Here is a 25,819-nt window from a genome sequence, read left to right on the forward strand (position 1 = left end):
TTTTGCACAAGTTTTGAACCCAGTTGAGTCCAATTTGGCTTATTTATGGATTTTTCATGATTTTTATGATATTGTATGAGTTCTGCATATTCCATTATATATGGAAATTAAACATTGAAACACCTGGGAGATATAGTCCAGTGCGTCCTATTCATGAACAAAACAGGATTTTTCCCTAATTCTAGCTGGTGCGTCTTATATTCGGATGCGGCATATTCAGTCCAGGAATTATGGTAGTTATTAACAGAAGTCAAGAAAAAAAAAAAAAAATCATGGGCCACATTAAATTCACGGATGGTCAGATCTGGCCGCCAGGTCTTAAGTTTGGCCCCCTTAAAATGGGAACTCCATACTTGGGTAATATCTTCATAGCTGTTAATGTTTAAAGAATTAAGTGCCTTCACAGACAGTAGACTAACTTTGCAGTGTATCGTCTGTTGTTCTAATATTAACCAACTTTGCCATATTGCAATGAGTAGCCAGACGCAAGTGTAATCTTTCCTATGTCACCGCTTCAAGCGTTCTCTTTTCCTTCTTGTCATCACAGGACACTTCTGTGAGTCAGTGCAAAGAACACATTTGTGGAGCAAATGGTTCAGATATTCAACTGCATGTGATGTAAGACTAATTTTTTTCTTTAAAATATTGGTCTGTAATCTGGATTTTTATAGCGTGCTCAGTCTTGTTTTAAATTGTGGGTCACTTTGCAGGAATTAACAGTGTAAAGTGATTACATCTGAATATGTTGAAGGTTTTTCTTTTGTATCCCTATATGGGCAAATTACCAGTATTGGATTTGAGCCAATGTCTGCAAAATGATTTCATTGTTCCTTTCTGCATTTCATAATAAATGCCAACGAGTCATTATTTTTGGAGTGTGGAGAACACTCCCAAAAGAAACTGTTGAATGCTTTAACTTGTCGACACTACTGCAGGGGAAACACACCCAGGAAAAACTCATTCATCCTGTGTCAAGCAACACTAATGTATCCCAAATATAGCTTCCCAGTAACCCACCTTGTTTCGGTCTATGTCATCAGGAAGTCATTCATGAGGTGGGCTATTTTAGGACTAATAACTGAAACAGGGATGACTCCTTATTGCGCTTTCAAGTCTGGGTATCGCAGTGTTTCCAGCTGTGCTATTTTGTCTTCGCTTGCTTTCATCACCATGGAAACGAGTTCCAACCAAGAGAGAAACCCATAATCAGACTGACTAATCATTGCTGGGGAACTCCTTCTTGGCTCATGTCAACAACATGCTTCCGAATAGAATATCACATCCAAAATTAGTTTCCTGTGTGCTTAATGACACAATCAGAAGGACATTTTGTTTTAAAAGTTGAAATAAATTGAATCAAGCATGAAGGAGAGGGTAGAATGGAAAGTGATTCACACCATGGTCAGCATTGGAAATCCTCAGCTCAGAAATATGTCACGGGAGTCCCAGCGGGAGCTCTTTCAGCAGAAAGCAAGACAGAGTTGACACAGTGCCTGGTGGTCATTGTGTGTCACAATGTGTGCTGCTGCAGCCTGTGCCAGTGGCCACCAAACACTAATTCCTTGTTAGGCTCTTTCAGATAAGTCGATGGATTATCTCTGAAGAAAGGTGAAAAAAAACGGTCTTGAACTTTACTTGTGATCAAGTGTTAGTTATGCAATAAGCTATGCAAATGCGTTGATTTATTTGATCTGGTTACCCGAGAGTAAAGAGTAGTGTGTGTTTATGTATGCAGCTGTCGAAATAGCCAATGAGGCCTTGAAGCACTCTATGTACACTATGTTGATGTGTGTGTGTGTGTGTGTGTGTGTGTGCGTGCGTGCTTGCGTGTGGGTGTGGGTGCAAACCGGCAGCCTGCATGGGAAAATGTTCAAAGCCACAGTGAATGAATTTAGCACTAATTTAACTTTGTCAAGCTAAAAAAAAATGGCAAAACATAGTGCAAATGGCTCTTAAATCTGAACAACAGCGTGCAACCCACCTCATTGAACACCATTATTCTTATCATCTCTATATTTCTTCTATTGGGGTGGGATGTGGGTTGTCACACACAGACACGAGCAATCAGGCAGGAATGCAGTCCATTAATGGAGTAAGTGGAAATCTCCTAGCCGTTCGTTGAAAAACATATGCACATCAATCTCCTGCATGGACTCCAGCCATGTAGACCATCTCAATTTAAAAAGAACGAGATGAGCTGTTTACATTTGGCAGGAAGCGAGTCAGCTGTGTTCACACCCACAATGCAAGTGCCCGTTTTAATTCCACCCATGTGCACAGTTAGGCTGTGTTTTGCGCTATACTTGCACTGGGCACAAACTTTTCACCTCGTCTATGCATACAAAATTACGCAAGGCAAAGAGGCAGGATGTCTTCTTACTGTCGTTTTAGTTACTTTAATCGTAATTATAACGCAAATATAATCTTTAACTAATTGAAACTCTGCAATTAGATGTTTCAATTTATAAACTTGCCAGGTAAAAGTCAAAGCTAATGCAAACTGAATGTCATTCATATTTTCATTATGGCTAAACCATGAAAGGCTGCCATGAAGTTGCCAAACAGGTTAAGCTTATCTGGTTAATGATCAGAATGTATGCACTAAACACCAACACCCAAACACTACCAGCCTCGCGCTAACTCTAACTGTTAGAGGGCCGTACAATGCCCAGGTTTGCTCTAACACTATCAAATCTTCTCAGCTTTAGGACTAGAAATAGAAGCTATTATACACTTTATACTCAATCTCTTTGTTATTTGTCCGTACAACTGAGCAAATCCGTTCTGAATGGAGACTACACTTTGTGATGTTTGTGTTTCAACATGCTACTGCACAAATAGAACTAAATGTTTGTGGTCTTTTTACAACAAAAATATGACAGTTCACCCTATAATATAACTATCCACCGATCTCCTTCAACTGTCATTTCAGGTTCATAATTTTATATTTTAAGTGTGTGTGTGCGTGCGTGTGCGCTTGATTGGAGGTGATTTCTGGTGTGGTGTGCTGGAGTCACTCAGCAGCAGTCTTCCATCATCATCAATGCCTTACTTAAGACAGACTCAAGCACGGTGTCAGATTTTCAATACTCAAACACGAACTTGTATATCTAAGTACTGTGCACAATTTTGCGACTTTAGAAAATCCTGATGTGCTTTTGCTCCCAGTTCCCAGTCTGCAGCACTGCCCACATTGCAAGCCCCCAGGAACCTTGGCACTGCTCCCGCTCCTATCACCACTCTACCCTGTTGAAAACAAATTCAGAATCATCTCCACTCCATACTTTTGTCCTTCAACAGCATGTGGGCCTTCTTGGAATCCTGTCAATTTGTTCGCCAAAAAGTAAGGAAAACAAAATCATCCCTCTATTCAGATATGCGCCAAAATATAACAAAACAAACATGACTAACATATCGTCACTTATGTATTTGTTGAAAAAAAAAATGCTACGTTTCATACATTACCACCCACTGAGTAATCCTTTGCCTACGCAATGGGGCTGCCTTGCTCTCATTTGACATTAAGGGCCTGCCAATGTGGGCAGACAGTACAAGAGTGTCCACTGTTCTATTGTGAAAGCCTTTCTACACACAGACTGCAAGGACACGCAGTTACATTCCTAACAAGGATGACATTCTCTGCCCGACTGAGCACATTTAGTGTGTTGTTTAGTAACATCCACGGGAATGAGCATCAACAATGTAGGTCAGAAAAATAGCTGGCGGTTTTCTCCTCAATAAATTTGAGTCTGATGATTAGTTTTATTTTACTTTGTAAAAGAGCTGCAAAGTGAAGGTGACATGAGAATTACTTACTGCAGTTAAGATCTAAATGCCTTTAAATACTCCCATGTAGCAAGTTCAGGAACAGTTTTGCCTGCTTTGCTTTATGGGTGAATAAATAGAATTGTGTCAGTGCACCAGCGACTTTGAAGGCATAGTGCGTGAAATCTGTCGTAAATCTACAAAGCAATTTTGAATTTTTAACTGCATGGCGGCAGGCTAGATAAAGTATATTTATGCAGACCACCTGCAAGTAGGTCCTGCTTTGCACGTTTAAAAAAGGCGTTTGCGTCTTTGTAAGCAACTGTAACTGATTTGCTCTTGTCCCATGGCAGGTTGAAGCGCAAAATTACGTTTATAAGGAAAAAAAGTAAAAGAACTCCTCGAGTGAATGCTGTCTAGGCAGATCTATTAAGAGGTGGCCCCTTGCAGACCCCTTTCCACAGTGATCATTTATGTCCGTGCGTGTGAACTACCCAACAAATTAACTTATTTACAGCTTGTAACCCTATTTGAGCACCGTATGCCTTGGAGTTGGAAAACATTACACTCTGATTGGCTTTTGTGGTTAGAATCAGATTATTTACAGAGTAAAGAATATTAGGAGTGATTTGAAAGGTGCCAGCATATTGTAGCTTGTTCCCAAGTTGTAGTGCAGCTCAAGTCCATTTTAGCTACTTATCAGCCAAAATATTATCTCTGCCAAGTTATTAAATATCTTGATTAGACAAATTTTGTATGTCTTAATAAAAGGCTGATCTTTGAAAACACTGAGTTACGTATGTACATGCTGTAGAAGTTATATAGAAGTTTTCTTTTGTGTTTTGTGATGTGTTTTAACATAAAACATGTGAATCATTTAGATTTACACTCTAGTTGAAATCCACTGACTGTTAAGGTGATTAAACACCAGGCAAAGACACAAGAGAGGGCAGTTATGAAACCATGACCCTAATTTGTCCATTGTTTAGGTAATGCAGAACATACATAGTGTACCCCTACCCAGTCTCCACCACATACAGTTAGGCCCTTCAAAGTCATTTCAGCTAACTATAGTCAGAAGGAATGTTCTCTCCTCTGTGAGCCCCATGACCTAAAAACAAAGCGAGGAGCCTGAGATTAGTGCGAGAGGTTAATGCGCGAATCCATGTGGGTCCGTTGATCCACCGCCATAGAATGTCGCATACCATGACTTTAAGGGTAATGGAAAAAGTTCATATGGGTTTTGTGTTGGGCTCCTTGCATACCCCGAATTAGCATATCTGCACACATACACTGTGTGTGGCTCACATGTGTCTAGGTTGCGGGCAAACTGAACTCAAGTTATTGTACAATGTTTAAAAAAAAGAGAAAAGCCGCATAAATCGGCAATATGTAGTGACTTTCCACATTCCCTTTCGTGCGCAAGCATCGAACACTTTGACTGTAATATTGGTGAATGGGGTTCTGCAAGACGCGCACAACTTGTTCCAATAATTCCACATTGCAGTCAACTGCTCATGTGGCCAGACTTTTGGGACACGCATCACAGATGGGTATTTTTAGAGTTTAGCACATGTTGTACACTCTTGGAAGGATACATGGAACATTAAATTATACATCTCAGATTGTATCAATTAAATGTTCTGGTTGAGAATGTAAGAGGAAGAGAAACCAATGACATTATATGGTATGTGGCCACCACGTGCAAATCCATTGCTTAAGGGTTGTCTCGCTTGCTTGAAATACAATATTGCTCCATCATCATTTAGGACAGCTTGAAGTGTCATTGACATACAATCACGCTAATATGACATGACCTGTGCATTCATTTTGTCCTCAGGTAGATTTTTAGTTTATAGAAAGATTTTAACAGCTACCAAGGGACATAGCCAGAATTTTTCAGTAGGGGGGAGAGTGTGACAAAACATTCCACGTAATACATTTAAATCATTAATACATAATAAAAACATGTTCACTGCATATATAAATGATCCACTATCCTCCCAACCTAAAAGGGTCTGAAGCAAAACATAATCACATACCATCACTTTTTTCCATATACAATTATTACCATGCAAGTGTAACACAAAACAGCTGAAGAAACTAACTTTGTCGCAAAAACGTTTGTCCTACATATCATTTGAATCCCTTTTTTTTTTTTTTTTTTTTTTTTTTTTTGCCTACTTCAGGTGGTATACCGTTCAACAGTATAGGAACCAGTTTAAAAGGTGGGCAATTTACCAAACTTTGTGGTTCAATCATCTGTCCTTTTGTCCTTTGACTGACACCGACAGTAGAACTCAAACCTTCCTCACGTAGATTCTAATAGTGTTTGCATTAAAATCAATTGTAAATGTGTTTTTCAAACGTACAGTTAATATAAATAAATGTTGGCAGATTATTAAGGGTTTAAGATTGCTGCATCCATTTGAAAATGACAGGAAAGTCAAGTCCCCTGGCCACCACGTAGCTTCGCCTCTGTTAATTCCCCACGCAAAGTCCTGAGAAATTGCTGCAATTATTGTCAAACATCAAATAAGTAAAACTATTACCTTTTATAAAGAAAATGGTGAAAGATTTGGCTCCTTTAATAGCGTAAATAGTAGGAAAATACACTTAAAATGTGAAAGCTATACGTATTTTGATGTTTACCATCGGTTTTTGGTTCAGGGTAATTTCGAAGGATCCTCAGGAGAAGTCCAGCAGAATCAGGAAACGTGTGGCCGTTTATCTTGCAAAGGTCTCAACAGTGACACTGAGAGTAACTGCCGCCCTTGGGCGACCGGCCACTGCTTTGACAGCTGAGAGGAAATGACACTGAGGCTGGCCACTGATCCTTCCTGTACAGCCAAAAAGTCGACAAGTCACAGTGGGCGTAGAGGAACACACTTGTCTCCCATGCCCAGCCAGAAGTAAACCAAAAACATGTTTCTTAGGATAACTAAAGACTCTAAATCAGTGAATTTGAATGCTTGCTTGTCTATTTATCCCCTCGTGATTGTGACCAGTTGACAGTGGACCATGCTTCTTACCCAAAGTCAGCTGGGATAGACTTCAGCTCACGCACGACACAATTGCAGCCAAAGGTTTTAGCTTTGACTTACATGCAACCTGTTTATCAGGCATTCTGAGTATCCCCCCTTTTTTTTTACGCATGGTCAACAACTTCCTGTGTTGGAATAAGTGTCTAAACACTATGGACTTTACTTCCCTGGATTATTTTTCCATGTAAAGTTATCTGCTAAGATCTTGGCTCATCCTAAAAAAAATGAAAGTATGCCAAAGGTTATCATTTACATGAATATGGGAAAAAAATATTAGGCATGGGTTGTATTTTGTTGAAAAACATTTGCATTACCGGAGTTGGGTTAATTTGCAGTTCTAAAGCAACAGTTACATAAATAGAGCATTTGAAATTAATCACACAATCATTAAAGAATTGGAAAAGTTTCCGTTTTTAAAGTTGAGTGTCTATGTATTGTTTATAATAGGCTCAGAAACAGAGCAAATATGAGTCATTGGTGCATTAAGTACTCAAGCAGTCACAATTTCTATTTATTCAAACTCTTATTTATATAAAGCGTAGATGTCATGCTAGTTTCTTCTTGGTTTGGTTGATTCTTGGAAGCAATTCACAGGTAATATTGTTAGCCACTTGAAGAAATTATTGTTTTTAGTTTGTATTTGTCGCTGTAGTACCTCTATCGTTGTTGTTTTCAAGCCTTTATCGGTTCAAGTTTACAATCAAGTTGTCGAACTGTCAGGGATTACTGTAAATTCCTTGTATTTCATTTACTGCTGACCTTGTCAACACATCTGTAGAGATTACTTGTGTTTCTAAAAAACAAGAAATCTTTAAGTTACTATTGATTCGATTATTTGAGATATGATAGTCAAACGAGCCTCCACTTTCAGAGAAGTTGCCTAACTCAGCTCAAGAATTACATTGCACGTTTGTCTTGATCCACTGTCCATTTCGTGTAAGTCAGCATTGTATGTAAAGCACTTGTCGTGCACTTCTATAGTACAATCAGCTCAAACAAAGCAGAGCCTCAACACACGTGCCTTTGACTAGGTAATATTGCGTGTGAAGACTAGTGAGTCTCAGCCTCCCGAGGTTACGCAACACAAGGTTCGGCAATACCGCACACTACTGTCTGACTAGCTCAATGGAATATGATCCTTTGCGTGCCTGTTCCCTGGAACATTTTCCGGCTACATTTAAAAGTCTGTTTGGATATGATTTAATGACAGGTTTTATTGCAAAATGAAAAACAAAAACACAACGCTGAATTTTAAATTACCTCAGGCATCTTAATTAAAAATAGTTCCTCTGGAAGATATAAAACTCAGACAAGTGAAACAAGGATAGAGGAGAAAAATGAAGTTAAATAAACAAACCTAACCTAATTCTGTTTTTTAGAACTCACATCAAATAAAGGCGGACTACATTTCCACTTACATAAGAATCCAAATTCCACATGTGGCTGCTATGAATCACACGGAAAGCTAAGATGCCGTTTGACCTCTTTATGCAGACCAGCCCAGTCTCATCAAAATCCAAACAGAAGACAAAATCTCAATCGAGTAACAATTTCTAAACAGGATTTATGATCAACCCAATCATTTTTTGCATGCTGTTTATTCTGTAATATAACAAAAAAGCAAAAGCATTTGCATTCAGGAATCCTTGTACATATTGTAATCATTACCTTGACTCCATCTGTAATTTTTGTATGAGATCATCCATCCATCCATCCATTTTCTGAACCGCTTAGTCCCCACGGGGGTCGCGGGCGTGCTGGAGCCTATCCCAGCCGTCATCGGGCAGTAGGCGGGGGACACCCTGAACCGGTTGCCAGCCAATCGCAGGGCACACAGAGACAAACAACCATTCGCACTCGCACTCACACCTAGGGACAATTTGGAGTGATCAATCGGCCTACCAAGCATGTTTTTGGGATGTGGGAGGAAACCGGAGTGCCCGGAGAAAACCCACGCGGGCTCGGGGAGAACATGCAAACTCCGCACAGGGAGGGCCGGAGGTGGAATCGAACCCGCACCCTCCTAACTGTGAGGCGGACGTGCTACCCAGTGCGCCACCGAGCCGCCCTGTATGAGATCAATGTAATTATATTTCTGTTACGTAAAATGCATGCAAAGGAATATGTGGAATAACTCCAATTTTGTTATTAACTGAATGTTTCTCTAAGCATGCATACTGGAAGCTATTGACTGACAAATGTGTGAAGAGGTGTGTGTTTGAGCTTGCATTTATGCATACTATTGTGTGGTAAATCAGTAAATGCTCATGTTGGTCTCAATAATTAAATCTACAGGTGTTACACAAGCATTGTGGTCTTACCCTTTCCTTTCTACATTGGCTCCAGCAACACTGTTTGACAACATGAGAGAAAAAAAAAAGACTGTAAACACTGTTCTGCTGACAAGCCAGACAGACAAGCACAAATGGTTGTGAAGGGTGCCTTTGTCAATTGGAAGTAACTTACCTTGACCCACATTAGGCAGAGGCACACCATTAATCAGCCTCTGGGGTGGTAAATCACTATCTAATGCAAACACACCATGGCAGGACATAAAATAAGCACCAACCACAGCCGTTGGTTTTAAACTCTGAAGGCCCTGACCTGGCATCACTCCTTGGTTATCTCAGAATATTGCTTCACATATTGATGCTAGAAGACTCAATGAATTGTGTTTGAGTGAACCCCCACATACCCTTGTGATGCACAGACGCATTATTTAATGAGGTTGTTTTTGTTCAATATATCTTTTTTAAAGCAATTTTTTGGGGGGGGAAACGCAAACCAGTCTTTTTTCATAATTTTTCAATCATTTTGGTTCAAATGGTGATTCATATATTTTTCCAATGTATTCATAATGGTCATTGTTTTTACGCAGATTTTTGCTATTCGAGGATCAGCCCGGTCGCAATCCACTGTGAACAGCGGATACTCATACAAGATCCACGATCAAGGTAGTCCATCCATCCATCCATCCATCCATCCATCCATCCATCCATCCATCCATCCATCCATCCATCCATCCATCCATCCATCCATCCATGCATGCATGCATACATGCATACATACATACACGTATGTACTGTATTTCAACTACTATTAGTATTTCAAACAATACAAAAACAAAATCCAGCTGTGAAGACATTCATTAGTCAGCATTTGGCTTTCTCCTTGCAATTTTTTGCAATTACACATCAATGTGAACGTCAGTGTGAATATTTGTATGTTAAGTAAGGGTTTATGCCGCCTCTGGCTCAAAGTTAGTTTATATGGGCTCCAGCTCACCTGCAACCCTTGTGCTAATGGTATAGAAAATGGTCAACTAGACATATATATTTTTATGATGTAAAATACAGTTTACTCAATGGAGATTGTGAAATACTGCCCTGAGAGGTTTAACGCTACCTCACCAACCAACAGATTTGCTCTCGTTTCAAAAGCGTGTCAGTCAACAAGGTAAAGCTGCTTAAGAGTTCATGAACTGTTCTTGTTTCGCTGTGCCATAGTTGTGTATTTGTCAGTTGCTGTTCAGTCAGACACTTTTCAACAGTCTTTACTGTTACTGTGATTGTTTCACAAGAGATGATATATGTTTCAACACTATGCGTCTAACCTTGAATTTATGAAGACATTTTTATAACTATGCGAACAAATTAACACATTGACACATATTCCACTCACGTGTTTTGTAATTTCTAATAATCACCACCATTTATTTAAAATGGAATAATTAGTTTCTATATTTGGAACGACTAAGACATTTAACTAAAATGTCAAGATTGGTTCAGCAAAATGTGTGTCAATGTGCCAGCAAGTGATGGGCAGAGATGACCTCATGAGAATTCAGATGGAAATTGCAGAACAAAGCACATTCATCATAGTTCCAAATACCCTGTAAAAAAATAGTACACATGTTCATCCATTTTCTATACTGCTTTCCTTTACAAGCTATTGCAGCTGACTTTGACACATCCTACTGTATGACAATTCTATGCTTTTTTTTTTGTTGCTTTTTTTCTTACTTACTGTACCTGCAGGCCGTTGTCACATAGTTTTCCAAAATAGAAATAATTTAAACATTTAAATCGGGAAATGGCAATAAACACAATATCATGTTCAAAACAGTCTATTAAAGGGACCTGATGTACTCCCATGGCAGCCTTTCTCTGTAGACCATTTATCATTATTACAGTTAGTCAGCTTTGAAGACTCTGAGGTGTCGATTTGCCTTGGGGGAGTTCATGTCGGCAACTAGCATTCCCAGCTGCTTGATTTTGAGCTGACGGGGTGCCTGGGAGGAAGATGCAGCGTGTGGGAGTGCATCATGGAATGATGCCTTCGAGAAAGCAGACATACTTGAACTCATACGCCAAGTGCATAGTGTACATTCTCATAGTATTGAAATACAAATCAGCACGATGCAATTAGTCACCGTGTTGTAGGAGCAATTGAACTCGAACACCAAAGCAGGGGAGTCTCCTTTCTAAATCATTAGCCGACATTATAGTTTAAAGTACTCATTTGTTTGCAACAGCTCCATTTTAATCGCACAATTTTACATCTTGCTGTCCTTTGACTTTTTATATTCCAACAAAAATAGTTATGCCCTATAAAATTTTTTAAATATAGTGTAAGCTGGAACAAGGATGTAGTTAGTTGAATTGCTTGGATTGGTTTCCGACACTTTTGGTGAGATCATACATTTACATGACCACTTGTTGCTATGCAGAGCTCATAAGCCTAAAACCGTGTCACCCAATCGACCAACCAAAACACTGGCACATCCAATCACATTCAATAGATTCTGTTCAGACAAATTAAGATCGAGCAGCACGGTGATCCAAGGAATAAAAACACAATAAAAGAAATCAAACAGACATGGGATAGGGTAAATTACAAGACTGTGAAAAAGTTTAATGAGACAGATTGAGATTGTTATTAAATTGGTTACAGTGACTAGAAAACAGATGACAGTATATTACTCTGAATGATGACCCAATTAAACTAATGGGACTCTGCAATAAAGCAAAAAATACCCTGAAATGTGAAATGACAGATAGCAAACTTGGTAGTGTATTTGTTGGTGCAATTTGAGCTTGATACACACGTACTATTTTTGTCTGTACTGTAGACCATAATTCTAACTTGGCTTGGACTCAGTTGGAGCTTTTCAAACGTGGTGATAGGAAAAAAGAAAAAGGGGAATGCAGAGTGTAAAGTTAAAAATAACCATGTGCTTTTCTGCACATGGCTCCAGTCAAACATATAACTCACTAGGATCGCATACAAAAAGCAAAAACAAACTCAGTAGCAAAACACAAGTCGCCTGCACATGCACTGGTAACCTCCCACTGTGAGACTGTTATGCAATGGATGATACAGTTGCCCTAATAAGTGATTGTTGTACTGACTTCTTTTAGCTCAGGCAGGCACTAGCTAGACTCTTCACATAATTGGAGTTGTGTTGTTTGCTACAGTCTATGACTCTGCTTGATGTGATGTGTGGTATGGTGTTGGGATGTGTACAAAATACACAGAGCCTGACAGTAAACACGCACAATGTTACATAAAAGTGTGCATGTCTCCCCTGCGGCACATTCTTCACACCTTTTGATCACCCCACCCTGCTCCAGTGAGTTGTGTGTGCCACAGTGTCTGCTACGCTGCTACAAAAACCGGTTCGGAGTGCTTTCTAAGATGTCATCACATGGCTGCTATTGCAGTTTTTTTCTCAGTCGCCTTGATACATATCTCAGATCAGTTGCAATTTGCAAAACACTAAATGCAATTCTCATCATGGGTTCCTTGAAAAAAACTATTTTCTTACTCCAAACACTCAATCACTCAAAATTAAATATTGGTGAAAATGTCAGTCTTTGTGCCATTGTATGAGGACAGATGAGGCAGTTCAAGTGTGAACTACCTGCTCTTTTGAGGTGTGGCCTGCCACTCAGGTTTTGATGACAAATTGAGTATTCTAAATTGATAATTATACCTTGGTGTATGTGGGCCATAGATTGCAGGAGACTATTTCATAGTTCACTTTTCAAAATTTGGCAAATTTCCAGTAAACTGGCTGATCATTGGTTGATCTGACATACGTATGCAGAAACACATTAAAAATAAACCTGGATGTTTTGACGTGTTATTTAAAATGGAAAATTATAGATGTGAATTGAAAGGGGAAAAATACACTGATGCACAATATCTATTTAGTAACACTACATTTGACTTCCAACAATTGTGTCAAGTCATACACAAGTGGATGATTTGGACTGCATTCAACATGCATTTATGTAATGTACTCCTCATTTCATTGTGATAAGTCTTATGTGGGTTTTCTCAGAAAACTCCCACTGGAGAATTGTGTCACAGATGCTCATGTGAAGTCTTGAGTTATAAATCAGTGCTGCTGCTGAAAGACTGTGTACATTTCTTGACCTCCTCTCATGTGTTAACAATGTAGATTATGCCTATAACCTTCTCAAAAATGCATAGTGGTTAAAAAACAATTCATTATTAAGATGTATGTTAGATGAAGTAAACAAAATAGATGAGTCAAATAGATGAATAGTTTTAGAAGAAAAATAGAAGTTGTGCCTCAACTAAAAGAATGCTTAATAATTGACTGTGACAGATAGGTTATATAACAAAATGGTTATCAGTGTTATTTGTGTGGAATTGAAAGATGGCTCTAATTCTTTGAAAATCTGGAATGAAAAACCCCAAAAGAGTGGTTTCATTAAAGTTGAATTGTTGAATCAACTTGATGAAGTGTCGAGACAGTATTTATTTATTTATTTTCGGTGTTGCAACGGCCTTTATCCAGACGTTGCAGTGTGAAAGAAATGCAATTGTTCCTTTAACACTCTAGATGAACTACAAAATCAGATTTGACAAAAGAAAATGCATATGGAGAACATGTATTGGACCTAACCTCAACTATTTTAAATGTAATGGTCACGACACCTTGTCTCTTTACTTGGGCGGTCCCTCTCCAGAGGCTAACATTCTAACCCTCTAACAGTCCTGTCGACAGACACAACAAGGAGCTCTTAATGAAGACAATTGACATGTTAACAACAGTGACCCCTCAGTTTGAAGACTACAGAGAGCAATTGTGGCTCATTTTCAGATTATGTAACCAACTGTCAGCAGTCATTTGCAGTCCTTTTGAACCTCTTTACTTAGAACCTGGGCCAAGTCCTTACTCATATTACAAGAAATGCCATCTGCATCCAAAATGTCAACAAACATTTGTTTTTTTGTGATCTAACTTTTTTCAACAGTGACATTTCAGGGGAAGCAAAAGTTGTAATGGTCCACCCAAAAGAGTAAATTCTCCCTCTGCGTGCGAACTTAACCACATTGAGGAAAATGTATCCCAGCGCAAGGCTAGAATTTCCATCTGAAACAGATGTGGGTATGATGATTGGTCGCCTTTTTTTTTTTTTTTGTATTGCATAAGACTTGAAATCCAAAACAAACTCTTTTCTTTGCCACTTGATTGTGGGCAAAGTTCAATCAAGCGTTTCTTACAATAATCATAGTTCAAGATCTTTTCAATTTCTGTTACAATATCTTATAATCAGGACAAAGTACCGCTGTTGTTGCTGTGGTGACCCGAGTCCAAACCAGCTGGCTCAACTCTCATGTTAAACACAAACACTGCAATGAAAAACACTTGTGGATTGGTCATTTTGCATGTTTGACCATTTGCTTCTAAGCTGCAAGCTATTTCCCGGGTTGTGGAAATTTAAGTAAAACATTAGACTGTCTCAATTTTGAGGCCAACTTTTCTATATAGGTTTAAGCAAAGGAAGTAAAGGAAAAACCTTCGTGTTTGACTTTAGTTTTAAGCAAAACTGAAATGTTTTTTTAAAAAGGCAACGGAATCTTGGTAAGTTTTTAGTGATTTTCTAAAACAGAATGTATCCAAAAACGAATCTACAAAGACTGGTTTGGTTTAGGCTTCCTCAAGCAGGGTCAATACTCAATACAAACAACTGCTGCTCCCGTTTGCTAATTTAAACAAATAATCTACCTGGGTGCTTATTAAATAAGAGCCCTGAATATTACTCATTAGTTTTGTCACAATGCACAAGTTTCAACCCAAAAAATAAAAATAAGGACGTTATGTTCACTGGCTGGTGATTTGATCCACGGAAGTTATGTTTGTCAAGCTGTCAAGTCTCTGTGCTCACAGTGCTGGATGGAGGACAGTCCTATGTAGGAAAGCCACAACATATCAAGTTACACATAGACTGTACTGACTGTCTGCCAATACGTCTGAGGGAAAATGCTACTGGGGACAAACGACCAAGATTCCAATCTACTGGAATCAGCAGTACTTCACTATCATTAGTGGCCACACTGTTTCTCACACCACTGGAAACAGAAACTGGTTTTGGAGATTGCTTTTACCAATACTCCACGCCTCAACATTGTGAGACGTGTCTGTGCAAGGTTGGAAGAGCAATGCAGGCTTTTGCTTTAATGAAAGCACATTTGTCCCGAGCAGGAACCTCATGGCCTTGTGCGTCACCAGCCTGCAATTTACACATCACATGCTTTTTATTGTCAGGCAGCCAGTCTGTAGCTCACAAAGTTGTTTACAAATACACATCAGTTTGCAGACTTGTCACGATGGAGTTCCTACGACCAGGAATGCACACTTTGTTTTGCCTTTAAGGACACTGAATGTTACTGAACTGCAGTGCTGATTGATTTCACAACCTTAGCTGCGCAAAACGAAGTCAGCATGATTACACTTTTCAATTTTCCTGGACAACGCGTTCTTTTAAATTAACACACAAGACTATAGTTTGGAAAGCAATCGAAGAACTGATCAGATACATTTATCATATGTTTACTGTCAACTGGATAAAGTTACTGAATAATTTCATTAGGCCAATGAACACTTGAAAAAATTGTTAGTTCTGTCAGTGGTAATGATTTAGCAAAACTATTGTGCGTGTAGTCAGAGTGCATCTCTATATCACTGCTATCACACAGAGGTGTTTTTAATGTTTTCATCTCGGGTAAACAAAAGTATTAAAACACCAACATGGGTCAAATTAAGACAAGTAGACTGTTTGCGTTCTGTAAACATAAGGTTTATTGCAAATGTGTAGTTGTATCCAAAGAGGGTAGCAAACAAATGTTTTGTGGATACCTTACAGCAACAATACCGTTATCTTTACAAAACACAGAAATCTTTAGGACTAACTAGAAGCAAGACTTTTCCTGTGAAGTTTTAACCCATGATCCTGCTGGTTGGCTCTTCTTTCTGCTGTTATTAAAAAAAAAAAAAAAAAAAGTCTTTGGTAGTTCGAAAACAACAATCAGCAGAGTTTGAAGTAGAAATCTGTTTCTCTTACAGGCACTGTTGTCATGCCATCGTTTCAAGTTGGCATCAGGGTAGCAACACAGCAGATGCTATCATCTGAGATACCGTCCACTTCCTTGTTCACCCGGCGATTTTACTTTACGCCTTCAGTGTCAGGAAAATAACTCCAAAGAGCATTTATTTTACAAAACAACTGATTCTGTCAATAATAAAACAAACAACGAACAAAAAAAAAAAAAAAAAACTGAATATGGCCGGATGAATTTCCCACATGAGCAGCAAGCCCCAACTGCAGACAATACAACAGATTATTGATCAGTACAGTATATGAATCAGTTCACCAGCTTGATTATACTGCTCTAAGCTTCACCTCTGCTCATCCTGTTGATTATTTTGGTTTAAGTACATCAACGCGTAATACACGGAGGATAAGTCCTTGTTAATGTGGACGTGGGAATCCTTGAAACTAGCATTTGGACTTGGAACTCATCCAGGACCTGGGGACTCCCCACTTGTTAAAACATCTTAGGCGGGCCGACAGGAAGTAGCCTCATGCGTTCCAGGTCGGCGCCGGCAGGACCAGCCCAAACGAGAGCAAAAGGACAGTCGCTGGCAACCTTCCGTCTGAAAGCAAGCGCTTAATCGTGTCCAGCGGGCCCGCTCTTGATTCGGTGTCTGGCAGAAGACACTGTTGGACGGGATCAGAGGACAGCCCTGACAGAGCACCGGTCTGACTTTTTGTGCTCATCAGAGTCAAGTGTTTGTCCCATCGAGCATTTGCGGCCACAAGGCCATGCCCTCATTGCCACGACAGTTTTTCAGCGGCAGCAATTGAGTAGCGCAATAACATGGAGGTCCATTGCTGAAAAGGGACAGTGGCTCTGCCCGCCCCAAGGCAGAGCCACTTACACAGCAGAGCCAGTATTGCGGCTACAGGTCTGCTGCTCCGACGTCACTTGCACGCTCTGATTGTCCAATGGGAGGAGAACATCTGTGGGGATTCGCGACTGGAACTTCTCCAGCTGCTCCGGACTGGCCAGGTTCTTCAGCAGGTAGTTCTCTCTCTCCAGCTGGTTGTTCTTTTCTGCCAGCTCCTTGATCTGCTCCTTGAGGATCTCCACTTCCTCCCGCACGGCGTACATAAGATGGTTCTTGACCAGGTCCTGCAATGTTCGGGGAGGGAGTTGGATCAGCCATTAGTGTTCGTGACGATCCACAGCACCAACATGTGCATAAATGGGCATGCGGATAATGACTGTATAATGCAATTTTCCCCCATTGTGTTGTTTTACGGGTGGGAATTTCAAATAAGAATCTGAACACAATCAATTTTTCCAGATAAGGGATAACTAAACTAAACAACATATTAAAAAAAAGTTATGTTTTCTTATATAACTGCAACTTAAGATGACATTATTCTCAGTTTACATGATAGAAACAAAACAACTCCTGCTTGCATTATGCATTTTGGGGCATGTTGGGCAAGTTAAACTTAACACTAAAAAGAGCAGTCGGTGGTACTGCAATAGTAGTAAAAGGTCAAGGTAAGCAAACTTTGCAGAATTGCATAACATGAAGGACTTGTTTTGAGCGTGTGTTTGTTTGCAGCAAGCTTACCATTGCCTGCTCTATCTTGTTGTCAATGGCCACCACGCTAGCACCAGAGGCACTACAAAACAAAAAGAGAAACTGTTAACTTGGAATCCCCCACAATAGTAGCCTTACACGAAGACAACATGTCACCCCCAGAGTACTTCCAACATGCATCGAACAGCATAGCAGCCAAACGACCACAAAGAAACACTGCAGACTAAAGAAGACATTATGTTCGGTTGGCTGATTTCATGTCGGTCGCACACCGTGCCCTAAATTATTTGCAGCATATTTTTGGGAGCAAACATCAAACAAGCAGCTGTAGACACGAGCATTGCTGCCTTTTAAGATTTTCCAGTGACAGACATTGTTGTTTTTGCAGCACAAAAAACGCCTTACTTTTTTCTTTAGGCTACCGCGTTCCAATATCGTGCGTACGTTGTGATGTTGTTTACCTGTTGTCAAGTTTCACTGACACGACATCTCCTCCGAGTAGCGAGGAGAAGAAAGATATCGAGAAGTTGTGCAGCTGGTATACGGCCACCTCCATCGACGTTTTAGCGAACATCTCCGTGCTCATGTTCAGTGCCAGACTCGTTTGAAAAATGCTTCTCGCCACGTTTGCGAGTAGTTTGTGTCTACTAAAATAACTAAATAAGTCCTCTTTGATTCGGTCGAAGCACCACCTTCCAGGGTAAGTGCGGTGTCGTGATCTTTTCAGCCTCGCTTCCTTAGTGAGCGACTGTCTGGTGTGCTATTTTCTGCACCCGACCACTATATAAACGCCCTGGGTCCGTGACGTCAATGACGTAGGAATATTTTAGTCAAATTAGCTGATGGCCTTTGTTTTTCTTGAGGGAGGGGGGGTGCATTTCAGTGTCCTGGGGAAAAAATAATAAACTAAGCATTCCTATCTTCAAAAACGCGAACTTTTTGATACAGCTTTTGCATTTAATCTAAATGTTTTCAATGTATCATTATTCATAGTATTTCTGAATAAATAAACAGAATAAACAGACATTGCATCTAAAAATGTGCAAATGTTCACACTTCGCTTGATAGAGCCCACATACTATTAAAATCCATACCACACTTTGAGAATCACTTTTTTAGTTAGTGCCTGTACAGTTTTAAGATGATTACTGATTAGTCATAAATAGTCAAACTATGCAACTATAATATTGTTACAATTAGTGGAAAAAGTGGGAAGGCAAATATTAATGGTACTGGCTTGTAATGACACAATGGCATAAATAGATCTTTATTAAACAATGCACAGTTGGATTTGGTTTTATTATTTATATAAACGCTCTATGCAATTCAGTATTGGTAACAAAAAGCTTTTAATTTGGACAAGACAACACAGTCATTTGTTGTTGACAAAATTTCATACTGTATTTGTTTCAAATGTGATGGTACAGATGAACGCGTCTGCCCAAGCCACGCATACATTTTGTCATACAATAACAATACTCGTTTGCAACGGAATGTACCATACTGCATGCACCAAGTGTAACGTGAAGGTAATTTTCCATTCTGTCTTGAGGAAAAATTTCCCCCCTCACTGTCTGCATTTTATGGGCCTCTAGTGGACAAAAAGTATACCACAACAGGCAAAACGTGCAGTTCTATGGTGAGTTTTAAGGACATAGGAATTTTCCATGCGGCTGTTACTGAATCCATAATGAAAAACTATCATCTTTTCCAGGATTTGCTTTTCCATAGGGTTTATTTAAAGAATCAAAACAACTTGTTTATGCAGACCAGCCATATGGAACTCGTGTGTATTAGTAATATGTTAAATCATATAGAGAAATCAGTTACGTGACCTTTGGACATCACGTCATTGGATTATTACTATCAGTACCAAACCTCATGCACAATGTGAAAACGATTTTAGTGGTACATCTTGTCCACAGAGTACACAGAGGGGAAAAAAAACACACCTGTTGCACCCCCCCCACACACACACACACACACACTCATAATTATTGTGCAATACAGCTTGTTTTCACACAGACCTTAAATAAGTGCCTGTGTATGACACAATGTGTGTTCCTGTCCTAGCTTTTAATTTGTTGCTTGTAATGAATACATTACGTTTCTTTTAGGTTTTTGTATGATGCCAGTTGTTCCCAAACGCCACATACAGCATTGTCAGCAAATTATTTGCTTCGATTTTCGTCTGCAGTTTTACAGTACACTCACATAGGATTGATTGAATCTAGGAATTGTGTAGCTTGAGTGGGACAGTCCACAATTGTCCAGGAGTAATGTGAGGAAACAAATAACATTTCATGCAGATTATCTGTAAAATTATAATTCAACTAATGGAATTCTGCAAAATGAAACACACCCTCAATGCATAGATTTGCCTCGTCTCATTAGTGGCAGAAAAAACAACAACATTGCAGTCCAAACAAGTGTAGTGTGAGGGTTGACTTGTGATGAGTTTGTGAGGTTAAAGAGAGAGCCCACTTGCTGGGTCATAGCCGGGACTCAAAAGGCCGAAGTCTGTGACAGTACAGCTGTCAGCTTTGATATCAAGCTCTGTTCTTGGGATGAAGGGCTTATCTAGGTTGTCACATCAATTTCCTGTAGTTGGTTCAGGATGCGCAAGAAAACTACAGACTATAGGGAACATCTTGGTACCGTTAAGTTATTCCCAATACGCTAAATGCAGGACAACAACTGAGAAATGTTTCAATAGAATAAATGATTTTCTTTAATTATGACACTCACAGACAAAATCCCTCATCCTTAAAATGTTGCAGCCGTTCTATGCTTGGTGTGTGCAAATCTGTTCAAAAGCTTGCAAGGACGGGACCTTTTCCATCAAATGTTCCCTGTGCTATAGCCAACTAAGTTGTATAACACTGTGATTCATCTTCACCAATAGCTGAAGACGACTGGGGCGGAACCATAACATCAGTTTCCCAGCTCGAGGAGCACTTTAGGGCCAGAAAAACAAGAATGCACAACACCATTGCATACTGCAAAAAAGTCATTCACGTTCACAAAAGAACACTATCAGAAAAACATCGCTTTCCCATTTCCACCTGGACGTGTTTGAGTACAGAAAGCCTCGAGGCTTACCAAAGGGTGTCTGAAGGGAGCACTAAAGTTATAACTATTTGTGCACTCTATAAATAAACCTTAACCCAGCTTTCTTCAAAATACTCTGAAGTTGAACATTCGGGATAAAGATTCGCATCTCTGTCAGACAACAACCGTCTACTCACAACGATCAGCCACAGAACTTACCGCCGATCTGGCCTCTTGAACAGACTTGGTGAGTATGGAGGTGAATAGCTGAAAGGTCTGTCATGATAGGCAAAGTGCTGCAAGTGACAGCCAAATCTATGGGGCGGTTCAGCTAGGTGGAGGCCACAAACTGATGAACGTTGAGGTAAATTTGCATCGCAGCGACATGTGTGACGCTGTCCCATGGTGGCCTCCAAGTAAGGCAGCACCCCTTTGACTGCCGCTTGTTCCCACAATGGCACAATGGCACAATTGAGAACAGGCAATATCTCTGGACATGCCGTCATGAGGGTGCGTACAATGCTTGAACTGACACGCCTGTGATGTGCCCTGCTCCACAACAACTAGCAAACAAAAAGTTTATGTTTGACATTATCCAAGCAGCTATTTTTTATTCATTGTTTTACATAACAGCCCTGGGTCTTATGTAACCAAAATGTTTTACTTATTAACCCCCCACACGCACGCACACACACACCTTTTTTCTTCTTCTGTCTATTACCATTACTTTTTATTTCACGTCTATTACAAACTGAACAATCATTTTTGGATGAATTAGATAAAGTGAAATTGGATGAATTCCTGCAGCACCTTGCACGGCACCATGGTTGGCAATCACTGCTTTGGTTTTTATATGATAATGGCAGACGAGCCTGAACACCTCACTTCAATGTTAACATTGGGTAACATTCACTTTAACCCTTTAAAAGACACTCAAAGTGTTGCTCTCATCTTTTTGTACTGGATTTTTAATAATAACAGAAGAAGCCTATGATTTCTTTTTCAATATGACCTGTCTGATAATTGACTGGGAGAAAACGCCTGATAGTGTCTCAAAGTACTTTCATGAACCAAATGCAGGTTCTTGTTGCCGAAAAGGCTGACCATTAGAATTTATTCACGCTCATACAAAAGTAACCAATCAACAGTTGAGCCTGTTATAACTACCGTAATTTCTGGACTAATAAACATCACTAGCTAAAATTAGGGGGAAATCCTGTTTTGTTCATATGTACATAAACCGGACTATAAGCCGTATGTGTTTTAAAAGAAATGTCCTAATTTTTCTTCTTCGTCTTCTTCTATCTACCTATATTACCAAAACAAATCATTTTACAATGTAATAAAAGATCATGAAGAATCTATAGACAAGCCGCACTGGACTATAAACCGCAGGAGTCAAAGCTTGTGCAAAAATTAAAGGCTTATAGTCTGGAAAATACGGTGATAACAATGTACAATTTGGAACCATGGCTGAGCTACGTTTGTCATGATAAAATGACTTTTACCGCAACATCAAGCACTCTACCAGTCTTAATGGAGCTATTTATTATTTTATAAGACCAACTCTCAAAGATGATGGCTTTGGCCAAGTTTGGACGCAGTTAAGTGATTGTACTAATGATCCAGTGGGTGTGTTGCAAAATATCAGGCTGATCTGGCTCGATTGGCAATAGTGACTTAAACAGCAGGAAACTGTTCAGTCATTTTACCATTCCAAGTGTTCAGATTCAAAACACCCATCCAACTTTAATTTTAGTTTTCAAGATTTTTCAATTCGTCTAATGCATGTTATTATGAATGACTGAATGATTGCGTGAATGGTGGTGGTGTGGGGGTGGTGGGGTGGCAGTTTGTATGGCTTCTACGATGAGGGCACTGCTGCATAAAGTCCCAGAACAGAGGTTTAGCTGGGTCAGAACCACCTGGCGGCATTCATCTTCTACTTTTCCTTCAGCATAGTGTAGACTTCAGCTGTTGGGACTCAATGAGGTTTGTGTGTGCCGCTCAGCTGTGGAATGTGGACACTGACGGCCGAGTACATACTGTACTGAACCCCAGCACAAATTGCTCGTGGTACAAAACAATAGAAATGCTACAATCCAGAAAAGAATGATTTAAGGCCTTGGGGTGGGCAGTTAATTTTGTAAAAGGCCACATGAGAAACTGTAACACTTTTCAAAGGCCAACCCAACAGGCCAACATCAACTTTGTCTTTATTACTATTTTTAACCTATTTAGAAAAAGCATATTAACGTGCTTCAACAAATCTCGACATGGTATTGGTATTGTCACAATTAGGAAATACACATTTTAAGCAAAATTTTGAAAATTATAACATTCATTTTATTCACCAACTGCCTCTTCACATTAGCCATTCCTAGTGAGAATTGCCAAATATCTGGTGGGAATATAATATTATTTGCAGTGATCTATCATGATACGGTGATGACTTGTACTACACCCAATACGGATGCTATATGACACTATACATTTGTATACAGCAAATCTTCTTGACGGATCGTACTTAGCCTTGGTCTGATTTAGACCCAAACCAGGCACCCAAATAAATATTTTTCAGAATTGATGTTCACTGCAACGTCACTGGCTATATTCACACATTAACATTTCCTCTCACTTAAATGACAGACTGCACATTGCCAGTGTTCCCATAATGACATAAATGGCAGTGTCTGAGCCACTTGGGTGATTCTTGGTTGGATTCACCCAAAGAGATCACTTAGTAAGGCAAACATTGTGGCTCTGGTTGTCAAGGCTTCAGTGCTGGAAATAAACACCCGACTTACATTCCAAACTTGTGAACTTTGTTATAAACATGTAATTCATGCACCAATGGCTTCCAACAAGAAATCCTAATTCTTTTTACAAATATATAATTAGGCCTTTATTGAGGTGAATCCTCATAGGAAAGCAGTCTAGTATTTGAAATGCGTTCTTCTCTTGAAACCAAAGGGAATTTCAAATCAAAATGATCTGACATCATTGAATTCGACACAGCCTATCTTGCTGTCACACCATCTTAATCCAGTCTTAATTTCCCTGCTTTTCTCATTATGTTCCAGTTGGGCTTGCAGCTGTTTGACCCGAGTCACAAACAACTGGGACAAACCCTGGAGGGAGCCATGCCCTCTGTGTGTGTATGTGAGTTTGTGGGCTTACTTGTGTTTGTTTGCGTGCAGTCGGCCACGTGTTCTCATCCGTGCACACCCCAGCATGTGTGAATTTCTCAGATGGGGATTTTTGGTGCAGCGCAAACTCTCGCAAACACTCAGTCCATTCCCACAGACTCCAGCAGACTTGCCTGCAGAGCTGTGGAGCTGACTGGTTGTCACCTGTGACATGAGGATGAAGAAACAGCTACGTTCCCATGGGTAAATGCAGACAATGTCATCTGCGGTTACTTCTGAGGGGACTGAATGTGTCGACAGCTGGAAAAACCGCTGGCTATGTGGATTGTTTACATTTTGTGTCAGTTTTGAAAAATACACAATTTTAGGCTAAGATGCAAGTAATAGAATATAGAGTCAACTACCTGTACGTATAGTGGGAACAGTGAACACGGATCCAAAATTGCTTTGGAAGAAAATCCAAATGCCGAATGATTATTGTATTCTTTAGTTTTTTTCAATATTATTTGGTTTGTTTGGAATACATTTAAAGTTTTGAGGCATCCTACCTGGTTTCGGAGGACGTTATTGCTCATTGGTAAGAATGTTAGTGGGAGTGGTTGTTTGCCTATAAAGGGTATACTACATAAGAGTGGGGGACCAGTCCAGGGTTACCCTTCCTCTTGCCAGATGGAAGAATGATGGAGAAACAAAAAAGGAAAATCGTCCCATATCATTCTTTTTGTGTAGTTTTGATCATATAAATTTTTGAGACCCATATTCAGACCGAGTCAAGGAATAGTTTTCACCTGAAGAATTTGAAGGTAAATGCATGCCATTTGTCCGGCAATCATCCAAATTCATAATGCTTTGAAAAACACCTCTTCACATGTTTGTTTGTTTGACAGCTAAAGACAAAAAAAAAAACTGAGCAAAATCATAGCAAAAATAATCAAAACATTTTACCAATTCAATTTTCTGTTTGATTAATCTACCACATATCATGACCTTTTCTCTAAAGATGTTGATACTTTCTCCTGTTAGACAATAACTTCCAAGCATTGTTCCTGCGACCGGTCTTCCGCTGATCTCTACAAGACAAACAAACAATTTTGTTCTTTTTCAACAAGAACACAAGAATGACACAGATCATACTTCAATTATCTTTCCATTTTCCCTATGCGTGGCACACTCTGCTGTTGCCCATATTAGGTCATTTTTTTGCACGACATGACTGATAAGAATCCCACTGAACACAATGAAAATATCTGTACCAAAAAAGACAGAAAAAAATATTATATTGCACAAAAATCAATTAATTCATTAATGTAAATCATTATAGTGAACTATATAATTCATACAAACACATATCTGAGTGCCTTCCAAAGGGGTAGAGTGCCTACACTATGTACTTGTCCAGTACCGTGTATAAACTACTAGGGATTAAAAACATGACTACATGATCGTAAGAAGAGTAATCTTAAATCAAATTTAGGAGGCTACGGGTATGTATTGTTCTGTGTGCCATACAGCACACACCGAAATATTGTTCAACAGCATGAAAGACGTACTGTTGTGGGAAACAAACACAATCATTAAACCGTCACACTGAATGTTTAACTGTTGACTGAAACAAGTGACTCTTCCACCGTTCTCACACAGGAACCAACCCCCCTTTTAGGGAAGACTGTCACTCTGTCAACAGGTTATAAAAGAATGCCGCCATTGAGAGCTTTGATTGACTGCTAAGAACATAGCCACTGTTCTGTAACATCTCAAGCAAGTGTTTTGTAAACATTCACAGATTCAGACAATCCATAGTTACATTAAGGCTATTCGGTTTCAGTACGTTTCACCCAAAGGGTGTTCAGCTGGGATAATAGGAAGCCTCAGAC

At 39.6% G+C, this 25,819-nt stretch overlaps 1 protein-coding gene and 1 long non-coding RNA gene across 5 annotated transcripts in view; one reads left to right on the forward strand and one right to left on the reverse strand.

The window, feature by feature from the left end:
- Positions 1 to 3,042: 3,042 nt before the first annotated feature.
- Positions 3,043 to 24,651, forward strand: LOC137840313 (uncharacterized). 2 transcript variants are annotated; one of them, XR_011086872.1, is made up of 4 exons: positions 3,043 to 3,343; positions 9,688 to 9,763; positions 23,880 to 23,958; positions 24,103 to 24,651. It is a non-coding gene; the product is annotated as an uncharacterized lncRNA (long non-coding RNA). The 2 variants fall into 2 exon arrangements; XR_011086873.1 differs by having other exon boundaries at positions 23,880 to 23,954.
- The window catches only part of tsc22d3 (TSC22 domain family, member 3), a 29,976-nt gene continuing 20,060 nt past the window's right edge, over positions 15,904 to 25,819 (reverse strand). The window contains exons 1-3 of one of the 3 annotated variants that reach the window (XM_049735741.2): positions 21,016 to 21,502; positions 17,776 to 17,827; positions 15,904 to 17,321 (exon numbers count right to left, since the gene is read on the reverse strand). In XM_049735741.2, coding sequence (XP_049591698.1) covers positions 17,064 to 17,321; positions 17,776 to 17,827; positions 21,016 to 21,302 — 597 coding nt within the window. In that variant the 5' untranslated portion in view covers positions 21,303 to 21,502 and the 3' untranslated portion in view covers positions 15,904 to 17,063. Of the gene's footprint in view, positions 17,322 to 17,775; positions 17,828 to 18,206; positions 18,522 to 21,015; positions 21,503 to 25,819 lie in introns of those variants that run through there. The other 2 variants (XM_049735748.2, XM_049735733.2) reach the window with 2 other exon arrangements.

This window comes from Syngnathus scovelli, chromosome 1 (genome assembly GCF_024217435.2).
Source record: "Syngnathus scovelli strain Florida chromosome 1, RoL_Ssco_1.2, whole genome shotgun sequence".
Taxonomy (NCBI): domain Eukaryota; kingdom Metazoa; phylum Chordata; class Actinopteri; order Syngnathiformes; family Syngnathidae; genus Syngnathus; species Syngnathus scovelli.